At 37.2% G+C, this 25,281-nt stretch overlaps 1 protein-coding gene across 6 annotated transcripts; it reads right to left on the reverse strand.

Annotated features, from left to right (window-relative positions):
• Positions 1-588: 588 nt before the first annotated feature.
• LOC100184762 (protein Shroom3) lies at positions 589-24,730 on the reverse strand. 6 transcript variants are annotated; one of them, XM_018815947.2, is made up of 24 exons: positions 24,577-24,730; positions 20,715-20,923; positions 20,475-20,568; positions 14,508-15,288; positions 13,587-14,281; positions 13,196-13,301; positions 12,609-12,739; positions 12,000-12,119; positions 11,617-11,703; positions 11,037-11,204; positions 10,471-10,587; positions 10,179-10,274; positions 9,736-9,869; positions 9,105-9,169; positions 8,814-8,881; positions 8,337-8,462; positions 7,537-8,160; positions 7,026-7,326; positions 6,724-6,855; positions 6,266-6,381; positions 2,425-2,587; positions 1,917-2,189; positions 1,354-1,482; positions 589-1,029 (listed from the first exon to the last, which is right to left on the reverse strand). In XM_018815947.2, exons 1-24 carry the CDS (start codon positions 24,639-24,641, stop codon positions 868-870), a joined length of 4,962 nt encoding a protein of 1,653 aa, XP_018671492.1. In that variant the 5' UTR covers positions 24,642-24,730; the 3' UTR covers positions 589-867. The 6 variants fall into 6 exon arrangements, with proteins under 6 accessions (XP_018671492.1, XP_018671493.1, XP_018671490.1 ...); XM_018815948.2 differs by having other exon boundaries at positions 8,337-8,459; positions 9,733-9,869; XM_018815945.2 differs by having other exon boundaries at positions 9,733-9,869.
• Positions 24,731-25,281: the final 551 nt, after the last annotated feature.

Genomic DNA, 25,281 nt, shown 5'->3' on the forward strand with positions numbered 1-25,281 from the left:
TTTAAACACAGTGTTAACAGTATTAAATTAAGTTACAAAATTTCTAGTATATATAGTTTAGACAATCCATAGTTGATCACTGTTTGTTTCTTAAATGAAACGAATTCTTTTTTAGGCGTTTAGAAACCAAAGTTATTCAAAGAAGAAGAAAGCCAAAATAGACAACCGAGATGAACGCGTTACGTCTGGTTTAGAGACAGGTGCGCTAACCACCTATGTGCCACGCCGCCGGTGCAGTTCTGCATCGTTACGTCTTGATGAATGACGCGCCGATGTTAACGTTCTTCGACAAAGCGTTTCAGATAAATAAAGTCTAGACTTAACTGCAACAACTTCAAAATTGCAAGACGGTAAAAAACAAAAATTTTCTGGTAACTTTTTTTCGGACCAAGCTTCGAAATCTAAATAACGATGGATGACGTAACATAATAACAATTGTGACTAATTGATCAGCCATCCATATAAAAAACATCTTTTTTTAACAGAAACATTTGATTACAACTGACTAGAAAATCCGTGTTTTCAAAACTAAACTGTTTTTGTTGACTTATTTTAAACTTGACAGCAACAGTATTTCAATTACAAGAGTCATGTTGAACTAGTAAGCTATTTTATTACTTTGGCCGCATGGAACAGAATACAAGTGTAGCATCCCACCGGTGTAAGGCTGGCAGTTAAACAGGAATAGAAAGAATAAAAATGACTTAAAATTAACAAAAAAAAACATAAGATTCAAAGGCCCAGTAACAATAACAGATATACAATGTATGTTCAAAGTATACGATTTTAAAAAGCAAGGAATTTTAAACCCATTAATAAACACTATATAGTTGGCGACCAAAACCGAAATCAACTCGGTTCAAATTCTCATTCGTTCATAAGCGATTGTAGTTTCTGTTGCAAGTCGTCAGGCAAACTCTCCATCAAATCATGCATCTGTTCGTCGCCTAACTTCGCTTTATCATCAAGTTCCCTTTGCTCCATTATAAGTGCCGACTTCATCTTGATGTAATGTTCGTAATCTGCAAACTACAACAAATATACGTCGATTACAACTTTGTATTTTCAATAAAGAAATCACCCAAAACAATCACCCATAAAGTTACATACGTGGTAACGTAATTCGCAAACTAAAAAAACGTGCGGCAGAATGGGATGTTGTTAGTACATACATTCCATAACTTCGTAAATTTTCTTTGCCCATCCTACCCCGCTGTGCTAAACAAAATTTTCATTTTTTTTATTGTTTTGACTATACAATATTTGTTATAATTGACCAGTACTTTATTTACCCTAATATCAAAAACTAAACCTCAGTCAATGAAATACATCATGTGTACAACATACACACACCTGTTCTTGATTAAAATAACCAGCGAGAATTTCCGACACAGTTTTCTGCCGACGATCGATGTTTGCTTTCAATTGCTTCGCTTCTTCGTGTTGATCCGATAACTTGCGTCGTTTCTCAACAAGCTGTTCCTGTAATATATCATTGGATGTGAGTTGGTTTGTACGGTCGAAAACGACAGTCGTTTTTTTTGTTTCATACACCTCATGTCTGCTTACAAGTTACCATTTATGTAACTTATTTATCCTCGCATGGTGGGGCAACGACAGTCGTTATAACACGGTTGTTCTGTTTCATACACCTCGTGCCAGCTTGCAAGTTACCATGTATGTAACTTTGTGGTGATTGTTTTATGTATGGCTGACAATTTAGACAATCCATTAGTGACCACTGGGTTGGAGCAATTGCCGGTAAGTGTCTTGCCCAAGGACACAAACGCCCACAATGTTGGTAGCAGCGACGGGCCTCGGATCGAACCCATACTTTCGGCTAGAGACATGGCTAACCACTTTGGCACACCACCGAACCCAGACACCAAAAACCCCATTTAATATCATGATCTTACCCGTTCTTGGTCCTCAGTGTCCGGATGTAACATCTGTATCGTGTTCTCCACGCGCGCCATCCTCCCTGACAGTGAGAGAAGCAGATTGATGATCATATCAACATCATGAACAAAGCTGTTGTATTTTTCCTCTTCACGATCCGTGCAAACATCTTGTACACTCTTAAGGACCTGTCTTCCCAAGCTTTCATTCTCGCGCATTTCAACTTGAAGTAAATCTTTCATGCTGTCAAGTTCATCCAGCTTTGTCTTGATGCTTAACACGAGTTCCATCTGCGAACAAGTCGGTTAGAAAATACTGTGGTGTAAGATGGATATTGTTAGAGCATAATATCCCATATTTCCTGATCGTGTTTTGAACAATTATCAACGTTCTTTTGAAGTCGTGAGAATACGGTTTTATAATTTCTGTGAATATTCTTTGTTTACTACCAAATGGGACGAGAAAATAGATTGTACCATCTCCCCCCACCCCACCCTACCATGAGTAGACATGTTGATTCGTTACCTTCTTCGAGTTGATGTCTTCCACGTTGTCTTGATCTTCCTCCGATGAGATCTCACCGTCCGCAATCTTTTCTTTGATTAAGTTTAAGATCTTTGCTTTTGAAGCTGAGGTCTTGTAATAATTAGATGATGCGGGCAGCGTGTCGTTATTCTTGCTATCAGTTCTGTGGAATAATATAACAAGTTAATTACATTGATTGATGGTATATGTGAACAAACATATAAAACTTTATCCTCGCATGGCTGGGCAACGCAGTTTTTATAACACGGGTGTTCTGTTAAATACACCTCATACCCGCTTACAAATTACCACATATGTAACTTTGTAGGTGATTGTTTTTTAAATTTATGGCTGACAATTTATAAAGGGGTCACTGGTTTGGGGCGATCGAGTATCTTGCCCAAGAACACATACGCCAATGGTTGTAGCGACCAGCCATAACCCCCGGGTAAGAGACAGGTGCACTAACCGCTGTGTCGTGGCGCCAACAACTTTCTCGTTGCAAGGCGCGCCGTAACACAGACACAGACAAGACGAACCAATTACCGCCGGTCAGGTTTAGGATAATACGCGACGCGTCACTCATTATGCAACAGCTTACTGAACAAAACAACAAAACGGAATGGAAAAGTTGGTAATTTTCTACTTGGGCATTAAATTGGAAAATGTCTGATGACGAGACTGGACAGTTTTAAATAATAAAGGAATTCCACAATTTGGTTGTGCATTAAGGGACCAGAACATACAACGAATACAAAAGCTATCTCGTGATTTGCAACTGGTCCAACATCAAAATTTAATTCTAATTCTAAAATACAAAATAGACACGAATTGCGGTAATCTCATAAAACGATTTTAAATTATGTCTTTTGACTTTTAAGACAGCGCGGGATCAATAAACTAAAGTTTGTGGGTAAATCAATCATGGTATGACGTCATTATAAATACTTCAAAGCCAAGTTTAAAGTAGAAACGAGACGTTTGAATGTAATTTGACATTGAACATTCAAGTATTAAGTGGCAAGCCATTGAAAGTAATTTAAATTGCTTTGGACTTCCAACGTACATTCTCCTCTTTACTGAGAATGAATGAATGAATGAATGAATGAATGAATGAATGAATGTAACTTATTTATCCTCGCAAGGCGGGTCAACGACAGTCGTTATAACACGGGTGTTTTGTTTCACCTCGTGCCCGGATATTCTGTTTTATAGCCCGTAACCCCAGAGTTAGAGACACCACTCTACCACGGCGCCGATATATTGTATTATAACGTCATAAAAACAACCTGTCAACAGCCACAAGCCATACATGGTGTAACCGCGTGTCAAACCTAAAGTGACAGCTGCAGTAATTTGTGTCAAATCATCACCTTGCTACAAACCAATGTTATTGGACACGTAAGTGCAGATTCTATTTGGCCACACACATGCATTGGCCTCATGTTTTTCACACGAATTTATTTTTTATATTTTCTACAAAAGTTTTTTTTTTACAATTTTTTTTTAAACAAAATCTGGGGTGACATTGATAAAATACAGTTAGACTCATAGTTGTTAAACATAGGGAACCTCATTGATTAATGTGGTGAATGCAATATACTTTGGCTCGGCTTGTTTGTATAGACACCTAACAGCAGGGCGAGTTTGTATAATATATATTTTTACATATATTCTACAGATAAAGTTTTAATCTACGTGGCCATTCATTAAATCACCGCTCTCTTTTTATTAAGATTGACATCTTACGTCACATAAACCACTGGCGTCAAAACGTGTTGTGTAAATCGAATTGTTACGTCATAATGGCCGAACATGATCGAATAATTGGCACTGTGATGCAGTCATGTATAAAAGGTATAAATACCAACACAATATATTCAAAACCAATTACGGTTGTCACAAACCATAACGAGGACGTATTATTGCAACAAATAACATATAGTACTGTGGGGTAAGATGGTTATTGTTATTACATAACATCCCGTATTTCCCAACCGTGTTCAGCTAAGTGAACGCACATATTGCATTAAATAACATCGTGTATGAAATATTTAATATAATATTTAATTTACAAAAGTAACAATGACTAAATTTTGTGCTTGTTTACTAGTGTAGTGGTAATGTGAATATTAAAATATTACGTTGATATTTTGTTTTAAAACAATACGTCGATTTGAAATGCCCCCCAGTATTATCATAACTTTTATCTGTCTCTTCGATTTCGGTTGCGAAAAAAAAGACGGGATATAAACGTCGTCTTAACACGTACTGTTACGTCACACAGAAGGCACAAGGTGCAAACTTAAGCGATAAATTAACAGCAAGCGATTTGGTAAAAGGTGTGACGTTGTTGATACGATTGTCATTAATCGGTGTGTGACGTCATTTATAGCCCAAGATTACTTTTGGCGTGACTTAACTATGTAGCGATGCATTAAACGTGATGTCGTTTGCACTCACGTTTTCAGGTGTAACGTTATTAGCAGGTTTAATTCACACGTACTGGCGACAGCGTGTGTTTAAGTTGCATCCAACCGTTGTGAAAATAGCAAACAAGTATAAGAAATAGGTTTCCAGTTAAAACTGCATCGTGACGGTTAGGTTTTGTTATTCAAGTTCGTGTGTTGTGTTAATAAAAATAAACAATAATCTAATAAATCATTAATATGGGCGTATGCGTGTTTGGGCAAAACACTTAACGACAATTTTTCCAACCCAGTGGTTACTAATTAAAAAATCCCCTAAAATTATCTCCCACAAAGTTACATACGTGGTAACTTGTAAGCGGGTACAAGGTGTATGAAACAGAACATAACGACTGTCGTTGCCCCGCTATGCGAGGATAAATTACTTACACACGTGGTAACTTGTAAGCGGGCACGAGGTGAATGGAACAAAACAACCGTGTTATAACAACTGTCGTTGCCCCGCCATGCGAGGATAAATTACTTACACACGTGGTAACTTGTAAGCGGGCACGAGGTGTATGGAACAAAACAACCGTGTTATAACAACTGTCGTTGCCCCGCCATGCGAGGATAAACTACTTACACACGTGGTAACTTGTAAGCGGGCACGAGATGTATGGAACAGAACACCCGTGTTATAACAACTGCGTTGCCCCGCCATGCGAGGATAAATAAGCTCATCCATTTAACAAAGTTAATCTAGACCACACGTTAGTTCGACAGGCGCATAAGGTCCACATACGTCAATGCCCTTCGTAATCATGCCAATCAGACAAGTAGTAATTATCTAAAGGTCAAATTACAACAGAAAGCATATACAACATGTGTTTCGAAAATATAGAAAACATCAGTGATCTAACCACTTCAATGCATATGTGAAATTACTCTAAAGTAAACAAACACCAACTTATATTCCAATAACAGCAGAAAAACTCAACCCCCTAACCACTATGGTAATTCCTTATTAAATTAACGTTATGTCTTTTGTTTGGTAAACCAGTTGCGTAAATGAATAAATTATGATTGATCAGAAGACAATTATTTAACCATTATTTTCATTACTATGTTTGTATTCAAAACACCACCAGTGTAATAAGATACCGATAAACAATGCACTTCATGATCATACTACGTCATAATGCATACAACACATAATATTGTGGGGCAAGATGGGATACTGTTACCACATAATATCCCATATTTCCACATCGTGTTTTAACAACATTCTTTTAGAGTCGTGAAAATACGGTTTTATATTTTTGTAAATTTTCTTTGTTTACGGAAAAAAACAATGAAAACCATCCCATCATACCCCACCCTACTATATATGATAACACGTCCCGCCTTTTCCCCTTTATAAATCAACTTACATTTGAACATAGCTTTGTTGGGCTTTCCTTCTACGGTATCTCATTCCCTCGTCAGCGATTTCGTTCGTTGGAAGAATTCCTTTTATGAAGGATTTTGTGTTGCTTGCTGTTAGGAACTGGATAAAATATAGGGGTTAGTCAAACGTCAAACGTAATGAATGAATGTAACTTATTTATCCTCGCATGGCGGGGCAACGACAGCCGTTATAACACGGGTGTTCTGTTTCATACACCTCGTGTCCGCTTACTAGTTACCATGTATGTTTATTTTTCAGCATAGCCGAAAATTTAGACAACCCGTTAGTGACCACTGGGTTGGAGCAATTACCGTTAAGTGTCTTGCCCAAAGGCACATACGCTCGCAATGGTAGCAGCATCAAGCCTCGAACCCATAACTTCTAGACTAGAAACATTCATGCTAACCCACTGTTCCACCGCACCAGATGAACAACGCGTACCTGTGCAAGCTTCTTATCACCATTCATTATCTTCGTTGTTAAATAGGAATGTTGGTCATTAATAGCAGGGGGGGCTTCGGGTAATAATGTTACATCGGGTAACAAGGGTTCTTGGGAGACTTCGGGGGTTACCTGGGGTAAAATATTATAAGAAATATATCGGAGAAAATAATTACTCACAAAGTTACATACATGGTAACTCGTAATCGGACACGAGGTGTATGAAACAGAACACCCGTGTTATAACGACTGTCGTTGCCCAGTCATGCGAGGATAAATAAGTTACGTTTATAAACTCGTACCTTAACCGGAGACTTCTCAGCCTGCTCTTTACCGCCATCTTCCGGTGGAGCTTCGATTGTAAATACATTCTCATAATCCTTGCGTTCCCCGACGGCGTGAACGTTTTCATATCCGTCGGTTTTCCTATCGCTAGGTGTCGCACTGGAGTCGGAATCAGTGTCTAACAAGTATGTAACTTCATTGTAGGTGTCTATGGTTGGTGGGGTAGAAATACCGTTGCTATGGGCAACAGGTAGCGTTTGTGACGTCACTGTTGCATCTGTTGTTGCGGTTTCTTTCAATTCTTCATCCAATAATTCTCTAAAAAAGAGAAACTTTTGCGTGAATGAAAAGTTAACATTAAAATAAGGTAAAAAAAATGGTTGCGTCAAACCTTGAAGTATACGAATGACAGTAAAAAACGTTGGAAAATTTTAACGTTTTTATACCCAATGAGCTGAAAAAACATTACTGGTAGCATAGGTAACAGAATGAATAAAATTTAATATAATTTGTTAAATTTTAACTTACATGACATTTGTTGGAGGTTTGCCGGGTAAATGAGGGGGAGGGGGAAAGTGCTGGGATCTCCTGCGCTCGGAAAATCTTCGAATAAGTTTTTCAGTTTTTTCATCCACTTGTTTAGGAGGTGGGGGTGGGGGTGGGGGGAGCTTGTGGCTTGGGGTGATGATACGATTAGATGAAGAAGACCGGACTTTTGTGACTACTTTCTCATCATCTTCGGGGGACTTTACGGGAGAATTAATTTGCAGTTCGAGAGAAGAGCGAATCTTTTTCTCATCTTTTGTTTTCTTTTTTCCTCGTACGACTCTATAAGTGCCGGTGTCAATTGCCAGGGAAGATTTTTTTGAGCTTTTTTGTACGGGAACAGTTTTTGAATCGTCCTTTAAAAGTTCAGTTTCGGTTTTTGGAAGCTTTGGGATTGTTTCCAAAACTATTACTTCGTTTTCCGACTCCTTGGGTTCAACCTTGGGTTCATTATCTGGAACTTTTGGCTCATTTTCTGCGACTGTTGGTTCAGTATTTAGTACTTTTGTGTCGATCACGGTAACTTTTACATCGGGCTGCTTGGAAGTAATTATTGGATCTGATGATTTGTTGCAAACATCGGAGGAAAGTACAGAAGCAGCGGTTCTATAAATAAATATAATCCTATGAAAAATAATGAAAATTATGACGATAAATAGGAATTCGAAAAAAACAGTCACCCACAAATTTACATGTGTGGCAACTTGTAAGCTAGCACGAAGTGTAGAAAACACAACACCCGACTGTCATTGCTGGATAAACAAGTTACACACAACACTCACCCCGTTGCTTCATGTGGTGGTGGGAAATGTTCTTCCCCCAACGCAGCCATCTTCCCGATAGAAGTTGACGATGTTGAAGAGAAAGATGATAAAGTGCTGATGGTGGTGGCCGATGATGCACTGCTGCTGTGGGTGGATGGAACTTGGTAATATGGGCAATATATAAGTGATTGTAATTTATTAATCCTGGTATGGGGGGCAATGCCAACGCTATGCGAGGATAAACAAGTTACGTTGTTTCATTTTTCAGGGACTTTTGGGTGTTGGGGTAATGGCCAAATTTGGTCTAAATCCCATGTCCTCAACAAGGACCTCACCCATATATAATAGAATGTGCATATACAATGTTGGGGTAATGAACCAACTCTGGTTTAAACCCCAGGTACACAACAAGGACCTCACCCACATAGAATAAACAAATATAAAAAATACATTTATTCATTCATCCATACATAGTGTTTAAGCAACATTAAATACCTGTTAGAATATCTATGTCTTGGATGTCTTCGAGGAGGAGCTTTGATCTTTTCCATCAGAGGTAGACGCTGTGGTGGAAATATATGTTTAATTTGTGTAATAGACGAAAGATTAATTCAAGTTTAAGCAGAAGAATTAAACACAACAAGGTTTTCGTTTTTTACCGACTGTCACATATTGCTCTCTAGCGCCACAGGTGTTTGTGGTAGCGAAAACAATCAACTAGGCATTTTGTTTTTTGGATAATTTTCTACAAGATTATATTTTGATCCGAAACCTAAATAATGTTACCTCATCCTCAGGGGTTGGTTTGTGAAGCTCCTCACTATTGCTGTGTTCGCTTGTTATAACTGGGGCTGTGGAAATAAAGGAATTTAAATTTAAATTTAATATTTTTAAACTCCCCGTGAAAGGGAAATGACGGTCATTGTAACTTGTATGTTCTGTTACATACACCTCATGTCAGCTTACGAAATGAACCAACAGAATACAAACTGTTACATACGTGGTAACTTGTAAGCTGGCATGATGTGTATGAAACAGAACACCTGTGTTATAACGACTGTTGTTGCCCCACCATGCGAGGATAAACAAGTTACATACGTGGTAACTTGTAAGCAGGCATGATGTGTATGAAACAGAACACCTGTGTTATAACGACTGTCGTTGCCCCGCCATGCGAGGATAAACAAGTTACATACGTGGTAACTTATAAGCAAGCACGAGGTGTATGAAACAGAACACCTGTGTTATAACGACTGTTGTTGCCCCACCATGCGAGGATAAACAAGTTACATACGTGGTAACTTGTAAGCAGGCACGAGGTGTATGAAACAGAACACCTGTGTTATAACGACTGTCGTTGCCCGCCATGCGAGGATAAATAAGTTCATTCACATCCAAGAACCAAACAGCCCACCACCTGTCGCGTTCAACGCATCATCTGTGTCATGGATGTTGGCGTGTTGTTCATGGATGTTCACGGAGGATCGGCTCCTCTTACGAGGTTCATCAATCTCCTCCAATAAAGATGAAGTCGATTTTGTTCTCGGGATTCTGGAGGAAACGAACTCAGTCATCAGTCATTAAGGATTAGTCATTTATATAAAACATCGCGTTTTTAACAGGAACTTAGAATGGAAGTTCCTGAGCTACTTAAAGATAAAATAGAATTGCTTTTTTATGACAGAATAAAGTTAAAACCTTGAAAAACCACATTACCAATTACCATGTTACTATATGTACTTGTGGATTATTATTTATATAAAGTATCATAATTGATTCTGGGGCATGCATGCATACCCTGCATACCCATGTTAGGCGCCTATGATATGATGTCTATATTATGTTTATTATAAAACTTGCCTGTCAAACTTTGCGCGTGTTTCCTTGAAGTTACTTTTCTTCCTCACGCTACCAATGTGTTCCATATATGGCTGGGGGGTGGAACGGTGGCTGCTACTACAGGGGATGAAAGGGCGTATGTAAATTGTATATCCTGGTATGGCGGGGCAATGACAGTCGTTATAACACGGGTGTTCTATTTTATACACCTTGTGCCCGCTTACAAGTTACCACGTATGTAACATTATTTATCCTCGCATGGCGGGGCAATATTCAAGAGTTTTTTATGAAAACCATTTTTTATTAAAAATACCTCGGTTTTCTATTCTCACTCATATCCACGCTGTCCCTGGTCCGATGTTTATCTGTTTCATCGCTATGTGATGTGAAAAGACTCGTTGAGGAAACGTAAGATGCTCCAAGCTGGTTGCTGTCAAGTACAAACAAACATTGTATTTCTTATTTTATTTTAAAAAGAAAACTGAATTTGGTGGCAAGTCAGTAAAAATTGCCAGGTTCGAACAAGAACTAACTGTAGCTTTGCAGGTAATCCCCTTCTCTTGCTTGTTTTATTTGATTTAATCTACGCTATCTTATTGAAACAACTAAATCAATTGATGTTATGTTTTGGTATGGTAGGGTGGGGGAAGATGGGACACCTGATCATTCTATTTTCTCTTCCAATTTGGTAGTAAGCAAAAAACATTCAAAGAATTATAAAACTGTATGTTCACAACTCCCATGCACCGTTGTTAATTGTTTAAAACACGATAAGGATATTTGGATATTATGTGCTAAAGGGTATCTTCCCCCACCCCACTATATATCAACTTTAATAAAAAAACCAGGCGCTCACTGTAAAACAGAAAACATGCTTACCTTTCGCCCCCACGTTTAGCTTTGGAAATATATTCAAAAACTGCTTTCCGCTTTTCAATGTCTTTCCCTGCATTTATCGGTGTCAACTCAGGTTTAACGTCGATCGAAATTCTCCGATTTTGTGGCGAAAGCACCATATTTGGTGAACTTGATTCATCGGATGTGTAACTGAGTAATATTGTTATTAATATTATGTTTGAACGCAACGTGTGTTGGTAGAATATTATGCAATGTAGAATTAAGTTCATAAACAAGGATATTCATGTCACTCATGGAAATTGCACACAGAATAATATGAAATAGAGTTTAAACATTTTCATGCCTAATGCAATGGTTTGTATATAGATAGCCAAGTGGTGAAGAAAGAAAATTAACCTTTTATATAGAGGGCTATACTAGATTTAACTGCGTTCTTGTTGAACCAAATGTCGGGATAAAATAAATGTTTTTAAATACAGCCAAAAATATTATTTTCCATTGTGCGTGACAGAAGTAACATAGCGTTATGGGTTATTAATTGAAGTCTAAAAGAAGTAGTGTAATAGAAGTAACAAACAAATAAATAATTAACAAGAACTACCTTGGCAACAAATTACGTGGCAAAGATTCGGACTTCCTACTGTAATAAGTAGGACAGGGTGGAGTGGTGCGGTGTGCGGGGGCATGCCTGATGAAACATGCAGGAATTAAGGATCATGCAACTCAAGAAAAGAAAATCATGCGTTTCAACCAATGTTGGCGTTTGGCGTATGTAAAGACACTTAACGGAAATTGCTCCAACCCAGTTGTCACTAATGGGTTGTTTGTATTGTCCGTTATATATTGTCATAAAAATACCCAGAAAATAATTACAAACATGAGGTGTATAAAACAAAACACCTGTGTTATAAGGAACGCCGATACTTCGCCATGTGAGGGTAAATAAATTACATCCATTCATATACTTCATGCTGGGTGACTTACTTAGCACGAACGCCCGCAGATTTTGGACGAGGCCTCGTTTCATTCGGCGTTTTATTGTCGGCACATCTGCTTGTGATCTGCGGACTGGTTTCATCAATCTCGTTGCCATGGGAACGGGATCTGAATTGGAAATAAGAGTTTGGAACATAGAATGCCTATCAGATTTTTAGGCCATATGCTGAAGGTGTTACCTGTTAAATTGGTGCTTTGTTGCCAATTAACCCATTACTAAGTCTAAATGTATCCAGATTATAGACAAGGGTATCCTACAGAATTTACTCTGCTGTTATGTGTCTATACAAATAGGCAGGGTGAAATTACACCGTATTCACCACATTAATCAATGAAGTTAGTTACCTATGTTTCATGCTATAAATTAAACTACATTACAGCAATGATCTGATGCTAAGAAAAATTAACCAACAAAAATCAAGTCCAACCAATTGTTATTAATAGAGAAATATATTTCGCCCAAATGGCATTGTCAGTATCTTATTTAAATACAAGCAATGTTACCCTAGGGCCTGGATGGTCCGTAATTAAAATTATGACACCTATAGTTATAGCTTAAATAAAACATTAACATAATTTGGAAGAAATTCTCTGAACCTGGAATGTATTACAGCTGGGTGAGATTGTTTTTGTGTCGGGAACAGAAAGTGCTTTCGTTTATCTTCAAATGACTGGTAAGATGGGGAAGCTGTCAAGTCTTTCCGTGTGAATGAAGTCACTCGTAGCACCTGGGATAAAATTATCAATCTATAAATAGTCTTCTGGGGGCATAGGCGCCAAACCTGGGGTGGCAGGGTAGGCAGAACAACCGTGGAATTTTCTCACTGTATCAATACATAAACCTGACAAGCAATACTTTAACTTATAAGATACATAATTAATGCAGTTTAGGAATTCCAGGGTTGGCTGTCTATATTGACACACTGCGTTTCGTTTGCAAAACCTGTCCATATCCTTAAGTTATTACCTTTGATTGGTTCTTTATTACTAATTAACCTTGTTACTATGTAATTGTGTACGATGTACCCAGATTATTTATTCACGTAGAGTATTATAACAGATTCCATGCATGCATTTTTATGTTAGGAGCCTGCGACCATAAAATTACCATTTAAGGTCCTGCAGCAAGTCACGTAATAGGACCTTGGATTACGCTAAAGTTGTCTCGAAAATATTCGTCTTACCTTGCGCGACATGTCTTTAATATTATTACAATACGTTTCATCTGGGGCTCCAAACGCGTCGTCTTGATTATCAAGATCAACCTCCTTGTAACCAGTGGGCCAGTTCCTGTGAATTAATGAATGAATGTAACTTAATTATCCTTGTATGGCGGGAAAACAACAGTTGTTAAATCATTATATGTTCTGTTACACACATGGTAACTCAAATGTAGCACAAAGTGTATGAAACAGAACACCAGTGTTATAACGACAAATAAATTATAAAGTTAAAAATATAAAAAATAAGTGTTTCCGTGTAAGAAAACATATATATATATATATATAACATGAATTAAAATATTTACCTATTGAAATTAAATTTTTATTTTGAAATTAATAATAAAAACATCACCTGCTGTCCCTCTTTCCAGATTCCACTTTATTTTGGACAGCTGGTTCAACAGAAGGCCTCGGACTTTCAGAAAACCATAGTAGTTCATAATTCTCGCTCGTTTTCGGTTCAAGTTCTTTATATTGTCGCTGGCCAACACTGGAATGTTGTAAGGAACGTAGAATAGAAGGGAGATTGTCGTTTGTTGCAACATTAGGTTCTTTGTGGACGTTCTTATTCCAGTCTTCAGCTTGGTCAACATTTACAATGTCGTCCTTAGATTTGCTAACTGATAACTTCGGCTGCTGGTTTTGCGATGACCAGTTTTGTAAAACACTGCTAAAATCGGAAGATTTAGTTCGACGATGCGTTTGGGGTGTCTTCCAAATCACCCCATATTTGTGCTTTCCCTTGAAAGGGTCAGACTGGTCAGATAGTTCGTTTGAACCACTACGAGCGTGTTCTGGGGACCTGTCATACTCCCCTGTTGTTTGAACTTTTTGATCCGGTGTCGCAATTTCCGAATAACTTGTCGCGTCTCTTAAATGTTGATACGTTGGCGATCGTTCTATGTCGTGTTTTTCACTGTTAGGCGACACGGTAACGCTTGTGGTCACCACGTTACGTGAATTACCAACGGACATAACACCAAACACTCGCTCTTGTCTCGTTTTTTCACTTGATGGTAAATTGTGGGTGGAAGTGTGTTGGTCGTCCTATGAAACAAACATCACTGAGAGAATGAATGTGGATTGTTTATTTTTGAGTGGGCGGGGCAACGACAGTTGTTATAACACAGGTGTTCTGTTTCATACACCTCGTGCCCGCTTACAAGTTACCACATATGTAACTTTGTGGATGATTTTGGACAACCCATTAATGACCACTAGGCACACCCACACAATAGTAGCAGTCCAAGTAACTTTGTAGTTGAACACTCACCTGCATCACATGACTTCTCGCATGATAATTCTTCATGGCTTGCACGCTTGATATATCACGGGCAGGAGGGTCAGGTACATCACGAGTATGATTGGTTTTCACGATTTTCGCATCACAATATTTAAACTCCGGTAAATTCTCCATTTCCAACCCTTCACCCCCGCTACGAGCATGAGGGGGCGATGTTAAAGTTTCGTCACCTTTTTCACCCCTGCTATAACGAGGCTCATTATCGTGGAACGGTGACTTCCTTGCGAGACTACTTCTTCCCGCATCCGGAACTCGACCGCCTTCTTCATACGGAGGATGATGCGAAAGTTTCTCGAAAACGTTTTTCTGCTGTGTCACAATACCAGCGACGGGTTTTGACGGAGATTTTCGCTTACTCGTTGCTCGGTTGGAGCCGATATCCGCTCGATGCGGTTTATCCAAGTTATCTAAGCTTCCACGCGAGCTAGACATTGTGCCGGAACTTCTGGAGCTTGAGACGCTCAACCGACCGCTGCGATAAGAATGTTGCGAGTGTTCTGATATGAGAGAATCTTTTGACCCGTTCACATCGCCCCGAATCGCTGATTTCAAATCTCCTGACTCGTACCAGCCCTTAGACCTCCGTTGTGGTTGAGATAGAAGGTGGAATCTTGGTTGTGATGCGGGACTACCAGGGTAGCCGGGTGATCTCATGTTCTTACGATCGTCATGCATATATGTTGTATCATCGGGATGTTTTGATGCATGCCACGATCTCGGTCGTTCAGTGGGAACCCCTCTGTCCCTAGCCCTGTATAATGGATGTGGATGCGACATTAAAAAGCTAGTATTGGAATATGAATATGTGGTTTTTCAAACAGTTCTATAGTAGGGTGGGGTAAGATGGGATACCAATAGCATCTACATCTCATGTCCTTATTATGTTTTACGGGGCTCTTTTAAAATCTTATGAAAAGAGAATGAGAGATGCCCCATTTTACCCCACCTTGCTACATATATATTCCCAAACAGTTGTAGTATTATGTCAGATATATTCTACAGGTTTACAGAATTGAACTTTAATAAATGCAAAGACAAACATACAACATCATAATAAAAGTTATGTAAAATAATTTTCAAATAGAAAAAAAAGTTCAAAAATATTTTTTTAATAGTAAAAAAAGACAAAAAGTTAAAACGAGACAAAATTAGTTAGTTTTAGAAAAGCATGCGTAACTAGATTCAGTTTAAACATAGTTTGACAATGATGTAGTGAACCACTGGATTCTACGGTTTCCTATGACGCGAATATACGTCACACATAAGCACATGCGTTGTACTCAAACCAAAAACCTTCACCACATGTATTACCACATATACGCCCATATACGCGATATAATACTAAGTGATAATCGGCTTATGAGCAACTAAAGCATTCTTGGTGAGTTAGTTAATATGTATACGCGCATTTAATATACGTCTACTGCTATTTACTAAACGCTTGCAGCGACCATTAACGTCATAAATCTAGGTTTTGAAACTAATTTACATGGAAAGTCAAATATACAATTATCGTTACGGCAGATGAAAAGAAATGGATTTACAAAACACTAGCTGTAAATACAGCAACAAAACAATCGACTAGCGCTAAACGAAATCGTAGATGTTCGCTTATTGTTTACTTTATAAATATATTAACTATGTAGGAACAACTATATAGCTATTATAACTGTAGAGACAAATACATATGGTTTACAATACATACTGATATACAGTTACAAAACATTCGGCTGACGCTAACCAAGCAGAACGCTCGTCTACTTCACCCTACAATCCATATTTTCCAACTAAACATATTTGAACGTTCCCCAAACAAGTAAAACATGAACGCAGACGTTTCTAACCAGACACCGACGTTCGTCTCACTTGTGTTTTTCTAAGCGTTTATTCAACAATTCTGACTCATGGGGCAAATCACATAAAATCGTCTCTTCTCCTGCGGTCACACTTCTACTTCTCCTTTGCCCCCCTACCATTAACAAGCTATATAATACAGGATAGAGCATTGCGGGTTCCTCAGGAGCTCCTAATACAAATCCAAACGCAATTAAAGCTCTAATTCCCGCCCAACAGTCTGGACTAAGGTCATTACTTTGCATTTGCCGTGGGCAATACAACTAAGTAATATGTCTGTCGGTCTGTGAGACGACTAAGCTACGATTGTTTGCCTTAACACGCCTCAATGCCCAGCCAGTATCTCACTTTTTCGAATCGAAATGATGTATATAGTACTGTGGGGTAAGATGGATAACGATAGCACATAATATCCCATATTTCCTAGCCTCGTTTTTAACAACTAATAACGCCTTTTACACGTAAGGAAACGGTTAAATAATTCTGTAAATATTACCAGTTTACCGCTAAGTTGGACGGAAAATAATGAAAACATTGACGATCGACCATCTTACCCTATCCTAATATATCTTCTAACTTCACTATTGCTTTCCTCATATCAACTGAAACTGACTGAACTAAAGCTGACAAATATGTGGCCACACTCATACAGATACACGCAACACATACTGTGCAGATGTTATACGATCATTCCGTCAATATGTTGTACAAATATAAACCAATGTTTCAGCAATATGACACCCCTATGTTTTGTTCCAGTGCGAAACTGAACCCGAGCGCAAAATAATTTCAAGATGAATCATAAACAAGGAACTACAGTGCGAATTGGGATTTACAGAACGTATAGTAGGGTGGGGAAAGATGGGACACCTTTTGATTCTCCTTTCCCATCTCATTTGTAAGTAAACAGAAAATATTTACAGAGTTATAAAAACCGTCTTATCGCGACTTTAAAAAGCGTTGATAATTTGATTGGGAAATATGGGATATTATGTGCTAGCAATATCCCATCTTACCCCACAGTACCATACAGCTTAACAGGCAATGACTTTCATCATTGGCGGCGACACGCTGTATTTGTTAAAGAAAACAACATCAAAGGCCTTTCAATGTTGATTACAACACAACACATACGTGTCAATTTTATGCCGACAGTTTATTTATCCGACGTAGTACGGTGTAAATTATCGATGTTACGGTATTATAACAACTAATGTAATATGTGGTATTTCAGGTTCCATAGTTGAATGATACATCTCGTAGCTAGGTGGTATACATATATATTTGCGACATCATTTATATATATATTTGATATACACCATAGTACTGTAGGGTAAGATGGGACACCGTTAGCCCATAGTATCCCATATTCCCCAACGGGTTTTCAACAATTAACAACTCTCATTTAGAGTCGCAGACTCGCGAGAAATCGGATATATATTTCTGTAACTATTTTTATTTATAAAAAAAATCCCATCTTACCCCACCCTACTATATAAAACCAGTTTTTAGGTATGAGATGAAAACCGTCTGTTGTTTTTTTTTCAAGTGGTTTCCCGCTGTTTCACACAATACTATTACGTCATAATCGTTAGAAATAAAAGAATTTTGGATTTTTTTAAGCTTTTTTTATCATTTGTATTTCGTTTTGTATCAGCTTTTGATAATTATTTTATTTTTTTCATTTTTTTATCAACATATTTATCAGTTTTCTATCAGCAGTCGCCGCGACGCCATGTGTGTTCTGCAAGGTAAACACGATCGGAATCCACAGAGGTTCAAAATATCGATCGTCACATTCCATACATGGGTTATAACGTGTGGTTTCGCTACCCATCAAGTGTTGAAAATATAAGTGGTATAGAATTATTCTAAAATAGAAAGAAAACCTTTTTGTTGTAAAATTTTTGTTTTTGATTTTATTCAAGAATTATTCTTTTAATTTCTTTATTCAAAACAATTTTTTAACAGATTATTAAAAAAAAAATAGTTTTGGTTGATTTTTTGCAAAACTTCGCAAGTAGGGATGGTTTAACTTGAATTTTCAACAAAAATCAAAGTTTTGGTCTGGATACTTTTAGTAACAGAGTTGGGTACCAATTTCCAGCAATCTAACAGAGTGACGACCACAAGAATAGATGTCTTAACAGTAACAAGATCTTGAATTTATTGAAAACCACCAAAACGTAACATTCCAAGTCTTGTTATTCAGCAGCAGACAAAAGATTGGGCAGAATTTGCTTTATAATTGCGAACATAAGACACCAACAGTTTACGGTGAATTACACGTAATGACAATCGTGCGCGGAATCTTTTAAGCGGGGATAAAATAACTTTGATTTGAGTTTAAAGCAGGTCGAATTAAAACGGGTGAAATTATGTTGTAATGTCAATCGCATATGTATGAAAACATTAAATATAATGTTGGTAAACAATAAATATTTACAGAATTATATAACCGTATCCTCACGACTCTAAAATACCGTTGTTAATTGTTCAAAGCACGATCAGAAAATATGGGTATTATGTGCTAACGGTATTCCATCTTACCCTACAAAACTATAATATAAAATAGAAAAATATAAATTATACCATAATTCCTATAAATGTAATAAATGCATTGTAATACATTACCTGGCAATTGATAAGTGTCTACACAATGTACTCCTAGCACGAGTGACGCGTATATTCGGTCCAATAGTCCGTGTATAATCCAAAGACATACCTAATCACTAATCTACTTTATACACAGCTTCCATACTTTCCCTTGCAGGTTTCTTGGGATAATAAATCTGCCATGCGGGTAATACTGTTGTGCTGCTGTTCTTACCAGTAACGTGGGATCTGTTTAAGTCAACGAAGAAACGCGACATTGTTTGGCGAAACAACAAAATCCGAAGTGTTGGCCTCTCACAAACCAATTGTACTAGTCGCTTGTTTAAAACGTTCAACACCACGTTAAATAAAAGAATAACATAATACACTTTCTCACAATGGTTCGTACACTTGCCAATTATGTTGGTATAACAAGCAGCATGAATAGGGGTGAAATAATCTCTCATTTCGTCGTGAAACGAGTGCTAATGAAAAAGGCGTGTAATGGCCGGGGGTAATTAAACATTCAGAATAAAAGGAATTGTAAGAGGGGTTATCCGATACACGGTTAAGACTACGATTTAACAACCAATATTCAATGAGTTATAAACCGTACTTGCGACGGGTATAACATATAGTACTGTGGGGTAAGATGGGATACCGTTAGCACTTAAATCCCACATTTTCTGATCGTGTTTCAAACAATTAACAGCGATTTTAGAGCCGTGAGGATACAGTTTTATGATTCTTTGAATATTCTTTGTTCACCGCCAAATGGGACAAGAAAATAGATTTAAAAGATGTCCCATCTTACCCGGAACCTACTACATATTCACATGACATAGCAAGGCAATTGTGACGCACATAGCTAAATTATCGTGAGTTGAAACCGCTTGAGCCTACTTGAAATACCACGCTAGCAATTGCGCCACGAAACTCAAAGTCTCCCGAGTAACAAGTATTTCAAGGCTACTTAACACGTACGACTTAATCGATATTTTCCTTACAATGGTTTGTGATGTCATAATACCTAATGATTGGGCACAATGTGTGGAGGCCAATATTATGCGAGTGACTTTGCTATTGTATTCGCTTGGAAAGTAAATTAAAACTTTCTAGAGACGTTTCATTTAATAATACGTTCATTTCATGTACAATTCGGTTGTGGTAACTGAATGTTATAATTAAAGTGGGCAAGACGGAACATGTAAGCTTGTTCGAGCTGTCAAGGGAAGATCTCCCATCCATTGACATTAAAGCTGCTGTCGCCGGGTGAGGTCCATGCAGTACAGCTTTGGTGTTTGGGCAATGGGCAAACTTTGTCCTAAATGTCAAACCCAATGGCGTGCCTCACTATAGGTCTTCCCCCATATAGAATACAATGTTGGGATAATAGGCCAACTATGGTCTAAATCACATGCCCCAATGGCTTGTCTCACTACAGGGCCCACCCATATATATAACAATATACCATAATTAGAAACTTACTTTCGAGCTCGTAGTTTGACTGGCGGTCCTTGTGTGACGTCAGAAGTGCTGGGTTGTTCTAGTCGCTCGTTCCTACCACTTGGTGGATAAGGAGCTGCAACAAAATCAACCAGGGTTTTCATTTATTATATTTCTATGCCTTCTATATTACTGTGGGCTAAGATGAAAAAGAGAGTGAAAACACGTCCCATCTTACCCCAACCTACTATGGACCATCTTACCCCTATACAAGTTAAGTACCTTGGGTTGTAGCGACATCAGGTGTCGTGTAATCATCATCAAAACGGTGAAGTGACGATTGTGACGTCACGAGCTCGTCTCTTGACGAATCGTATTCGTTTTCGATTGTACGTCGGGGTGCCTCTTGATACGTATAACTAGGTTTGGTGATGTAATAACCGTGTCTTTCATGACGTAGGGGGTACGAGGGGTGAGCAGGTGGTATACCCCTGTAAGGAACAATAGATGTATTAAACATGCTGCTACCATTGTGGGCATATGTGTCCTTGGGCTAGAAACTTAACGGTGCTCCAACCCAGTGGTCACTAATGGGTTGTCTTAACTGCAAGCCATACAAAAAAACAACCCCCTACAAAGTTACATACATGGTAACTCGTAAGCAGGCACAAGGTGTATGAAACAGAACACCCGTGTTATGACGACTGCTGTTGAATCGCTATCGCTGCATTTATAATCATGCAGAAACATTACGTAATGTTAAAATGTGGTTTATAGTTTTGTAGTGAAACATTAACAACCGCTCTACCATTAACGAAAAAGACGACGTGTGTGCGGTTCAAATTTTTATTTTTTTCATGACGTCTAGAAATTCCAATGACGTCATTTTAAACTAACAAATTTTAGCGCATCGAACACTGGGTATTATAATTTTACCAATACTAAAATGATCTGGTGTTACGAAAACGTAACAGACAAAAATCAAGTCTAAACAAATGTATAATAAAAGTTACATATTTCGCCTAAATGGCATCAGTGTTTTATTTAAATAATTAATGATCAAAAAATGTCAATAATGTCAATACATAACATAAATAAATTAATATGAAGTGTTATCACTGGGAAATAGGAAATGTTACGGTTCGTGTAACCAGCGCTGGTGGCGTCCATTGTTCGAGACAATGGAACTTGGTTTGCCAACAATGGCGATTATTAACGCGACGCTTTCCCACGAGCGCAAATAACTTGGTTGATTGTTAATTGGTTTCAATAACACGCAAGCAAAATAATGTATCGGGGTTCGGATTCACAACAAACGTCTTACTTATAAGATTGCTATAATTGCTGATTTGTTTTACAATTTAAAAACTTTTACCCAAGTGTTTTTTACCCACAGCGTGTCTTAACGACTGTCGTTTTGCTGCTAATTTCCTTCTCTTCGTTTTTTTTTAAATTAGCCTGACCTTTGTTATTGTATTTAAAAAGATAAATGGAAAAATATATTTGTCATGTTAACATATAGTGTTGTGGGGTAAGATGGGATACCGCTAGCACCTGAATCCCGTATTTTCTGATCTAATTCAACTAACTAACGACGTTCTTTTAGAGTCGTGAGGATACGGTTATACAATTCTGTAAATATTCTTTGTTTGCTACAAAATGGGACGATAAACGAGAATAACACCATGGACCCTCTCACCCCACCCTACTATATCTTAAAAACTTTTTAAATTTACCTGTTATATACATCGAATATGATGTCACTTGTGCTACGTAAACAATCAGGATGCGTCCATTCATCCATTACGTCACAATCACATAACAATAATCATAACATATTAGTTCTATGACGTATTTATGACGGGAATAGCTTAAACATAAGTACACAGACTAACTGTAAGAATAATGACGGCACTTTCCACGGTTTAGTTAATATTTAACTAACTTTATGATGCCATATATATGTCTGGCTACATATCATTGAAAACATAACAAGTTGCCATCCAACAACGTGTGTTATATCCCACAAACATAGCACCTTATATACAAAGCTACGCCTCACGACGTAACAATACAATTCATAACTATGTATGACGTAGACAACCACGCATTATGTCCAGAATAGAATTCAAGTAAAAGTTCATTATTACGAAAATTTCAATTCACATTGTTAGTTGTGACGTAACACATTTTATCTATGAGATAACAATAGATATTATGGCACGGTTCAATAGCTTTTAGACTTTTAAATATTTTTATAAAACGTATTCAGAACTTACAATATATAACCTGTTTATAAAGTAACATATACAAACAATTATAAAAATGTTGTGCATAACTAAATACAAACCATTACAATTTTTCATTTTTCTATAAAAGACTTGTAATAGCTAACTTGTCTAAATAAAACACTTATATATAACATTTAAAGCCAATTGGCTGCAAAACATTACAATTTTCCATCTTTTTATAAAAACATCCTAAAAACTTGCAACGTTTTATCTGTCTAAAAAGAAATTTATATGTATACAAGATTCAGCCAGCTACCTAACATTACAATGCCTTTAAATAACAAAGCAACACATCACATGGGAGCCATATTCAACTAATACCTCGCACACACGAATGTATTTCTTGGGTAAATAATGACGTCATGGACTAAATACACACGTTGGAATTACAACGACTGGCGCAGTGAAGTTGGAAGTTATAAAGCATTACACATCAATACAATGTTGTGGAAAGGTACAAGGGTTTCAAGTAAACTGTTAAAACGTCACCATAACACTTCTGCATAATCAGCATAGGAATTATTAATTTTAAAGAATTAGAAAAATATTAATTGTTTATTTGTGTGTATTGTTAAAAATGATTGCATATAAGTGATTTATGGATTCAAACCATGATTAAGAATATGTATATACATATGTAGCTTATAGCCTATATATAATATAGACTCTGTCTCTATCATACATGTAGAGAACTGCGGCCTGCGAGGTAAGATGGAACACTGCAAGAATTTTTAACAATGCTGCGTGTCCTGAAGCGACGTTATATAATTCTGTAAATACTGTTTACTAATGCGATGAGAAAAGAGAAAAAAAACATGAACCATCTTACTTCATCCTACTATATTTTACTTTAAATAACAAGTGGCGGGGCAACGACAGTCGTTATAACACGGGTGTTCTGTTTCATACACCTCGTGCCCGCTTACAAGTTACCACGTATGTAACTTGGTGGATGATTGATTTAGGGGATATTTTTTGTAATGTATAGATAACAGTTAAGACAACCCATTAGAGACCACTGGGTTGGGACAATTGTTATTATTATTAAGTGTCTTGCCCAAGGACACATACACCCTAATATTAATAACAGGAAAACTAACTTTGACAAAAGTTGAGCTTGCATAATTTGAAAGCTTGTCTTGCAATTTTAAACAACACAAATTTCCAAGAAATAACCAAGTCAGCACATTAACAATAGTACTACTCTGTAATACCGCCATAAAATGTCATAAAAACATTTGGCTTTAAGCACAACAGTTGCAACACTATAGAATATTTCTGCATTTTGGTAAAATACTTTGATTTAAAAGGGTCTCATATTTACTTATTACAAACATTTTGTGAACTAAAACTAAAATATTATGAACCAAAGCACAAGATTAATCACAAGCAAACGCCATGGCAGAGTGAATGATCAGCGTACATTGTGTATCTTTGATTACTAGAATCACTTGTTACCAGAATTAAACTACCCCTTCTCCATAAAGCATGTTTATGATGCGCAAATAAAACAAAACAAACAGAATTTTGTCGCATACAAATCAAATGTAGTCCAAGTCTCACAGTCTGTCACAGATTTATTTGGATTTGTCATCATATATTTTGGAAAATTTTCGCAGCTATTTAATGGATTTGATATATATATAGCTTATATAGTTGAGGAAAGCTGGGACAACCCTTAGCACCTAATATCTAAATATCCTGATCACATTTTAAACAATTAACAATGGTCTATGGAAGTCGGGGGTTTTAGGAACCTTTGAATTTTTTCTTTGTTTACTACAAATAAGATAAGAAATTAGAATAAAAAGGTGTCCCATCTTCCCTCACCCTACTATATGTAATGTCCGTACCTTTCAATCTCCATCACAAGGTTTTGTTGGGAAGCTTTCACAAGTTGTATTGCTTCATCCCTCATCCCATTGAGTAAAACGTTATTAATACTATGAACGACATCCCCAACAAATAAACCCCCACCCTCAGCTTTGCCTCCAATCTCCAACTGAAACAAAGTTACTTTAATTTTTAAATAAATTACAAACAAAAAAAAGAGTACGAGCTTATTATTTTTTTTAAAACAATATTCAAAGGGTGATCCCACCCTCCTCCTATATGCACCCATGATACATATATTATAAATATATAATTCTTTATACTGCTAATTGAGTTAAATAGTAGAGCATAAAGATGAACAGAGAATGTTAAGGAAATTATAGTTGTTAAAACTGGCGTATTAGCGATTTTTTTTCTTAAAAACTATTTTTCTTAAATAAGGCAAGTATTGTTTAGCATTAGCCCTAGCAACACACTAACACCAGTAACTGTAAAGGTAGCGAAAAAGTTTGGGAAATAAAATGAGTCCCCAGTAAAAAGTTTTGGAAGCTGTGACACAAGGAAACAATTAGGCTTGCACAGGAAGTAATACTGGTATTAAAATGAAAATTATACCAACTATTTCCGGACCTGTAACTTTACAAGTATATTGCTGTGTTAGAAATTTATATTTAAGTTCCAAAATTCCCCCGAAATTATTATGAATTTTATTATAAATTGGAAAA

Source organism: Ciona intestinalis, unplaced genomic scaffold, assembly GCF_000224145.3.
Source record: "Ciona intestinalis unplaced genomic scaffold, KH HT000120.2, whole genome shotgun sequence".
Taxonomy (NCBI): domain Eukaryota; kingdom Metazoa; phylum Chordata; class Ascidiacea; order Phlebobranchia; family Cionidae; genus Ciona; species Ciona intestinalis.

Excerpts from the sequence above, each read along its gene's own strand:
- LOC100184762 (XM_018815945.2), bottom strand. The coding sequence starts at position 24,641 with ATGAGGGATGAAGCAATACAACTTGTGAAAGCTTCCCAACAAAACCTT. Across the intron at positions 20,569-20,714 it reads TGATGTCGCTACAACCCAAG|CTCCTTATCCACCAAGTGGT; the intron begins GTACTTAACTTG and ends ATTTTGTTGCAG. Across the intron at positions 12,120-12,608 it reads CCAGCTGTAATACATTCCAG|ATCCCGTTCCCATGGCAACG; the intron begins GTTCAGAGAATT and ends TTTCCAATTCAG.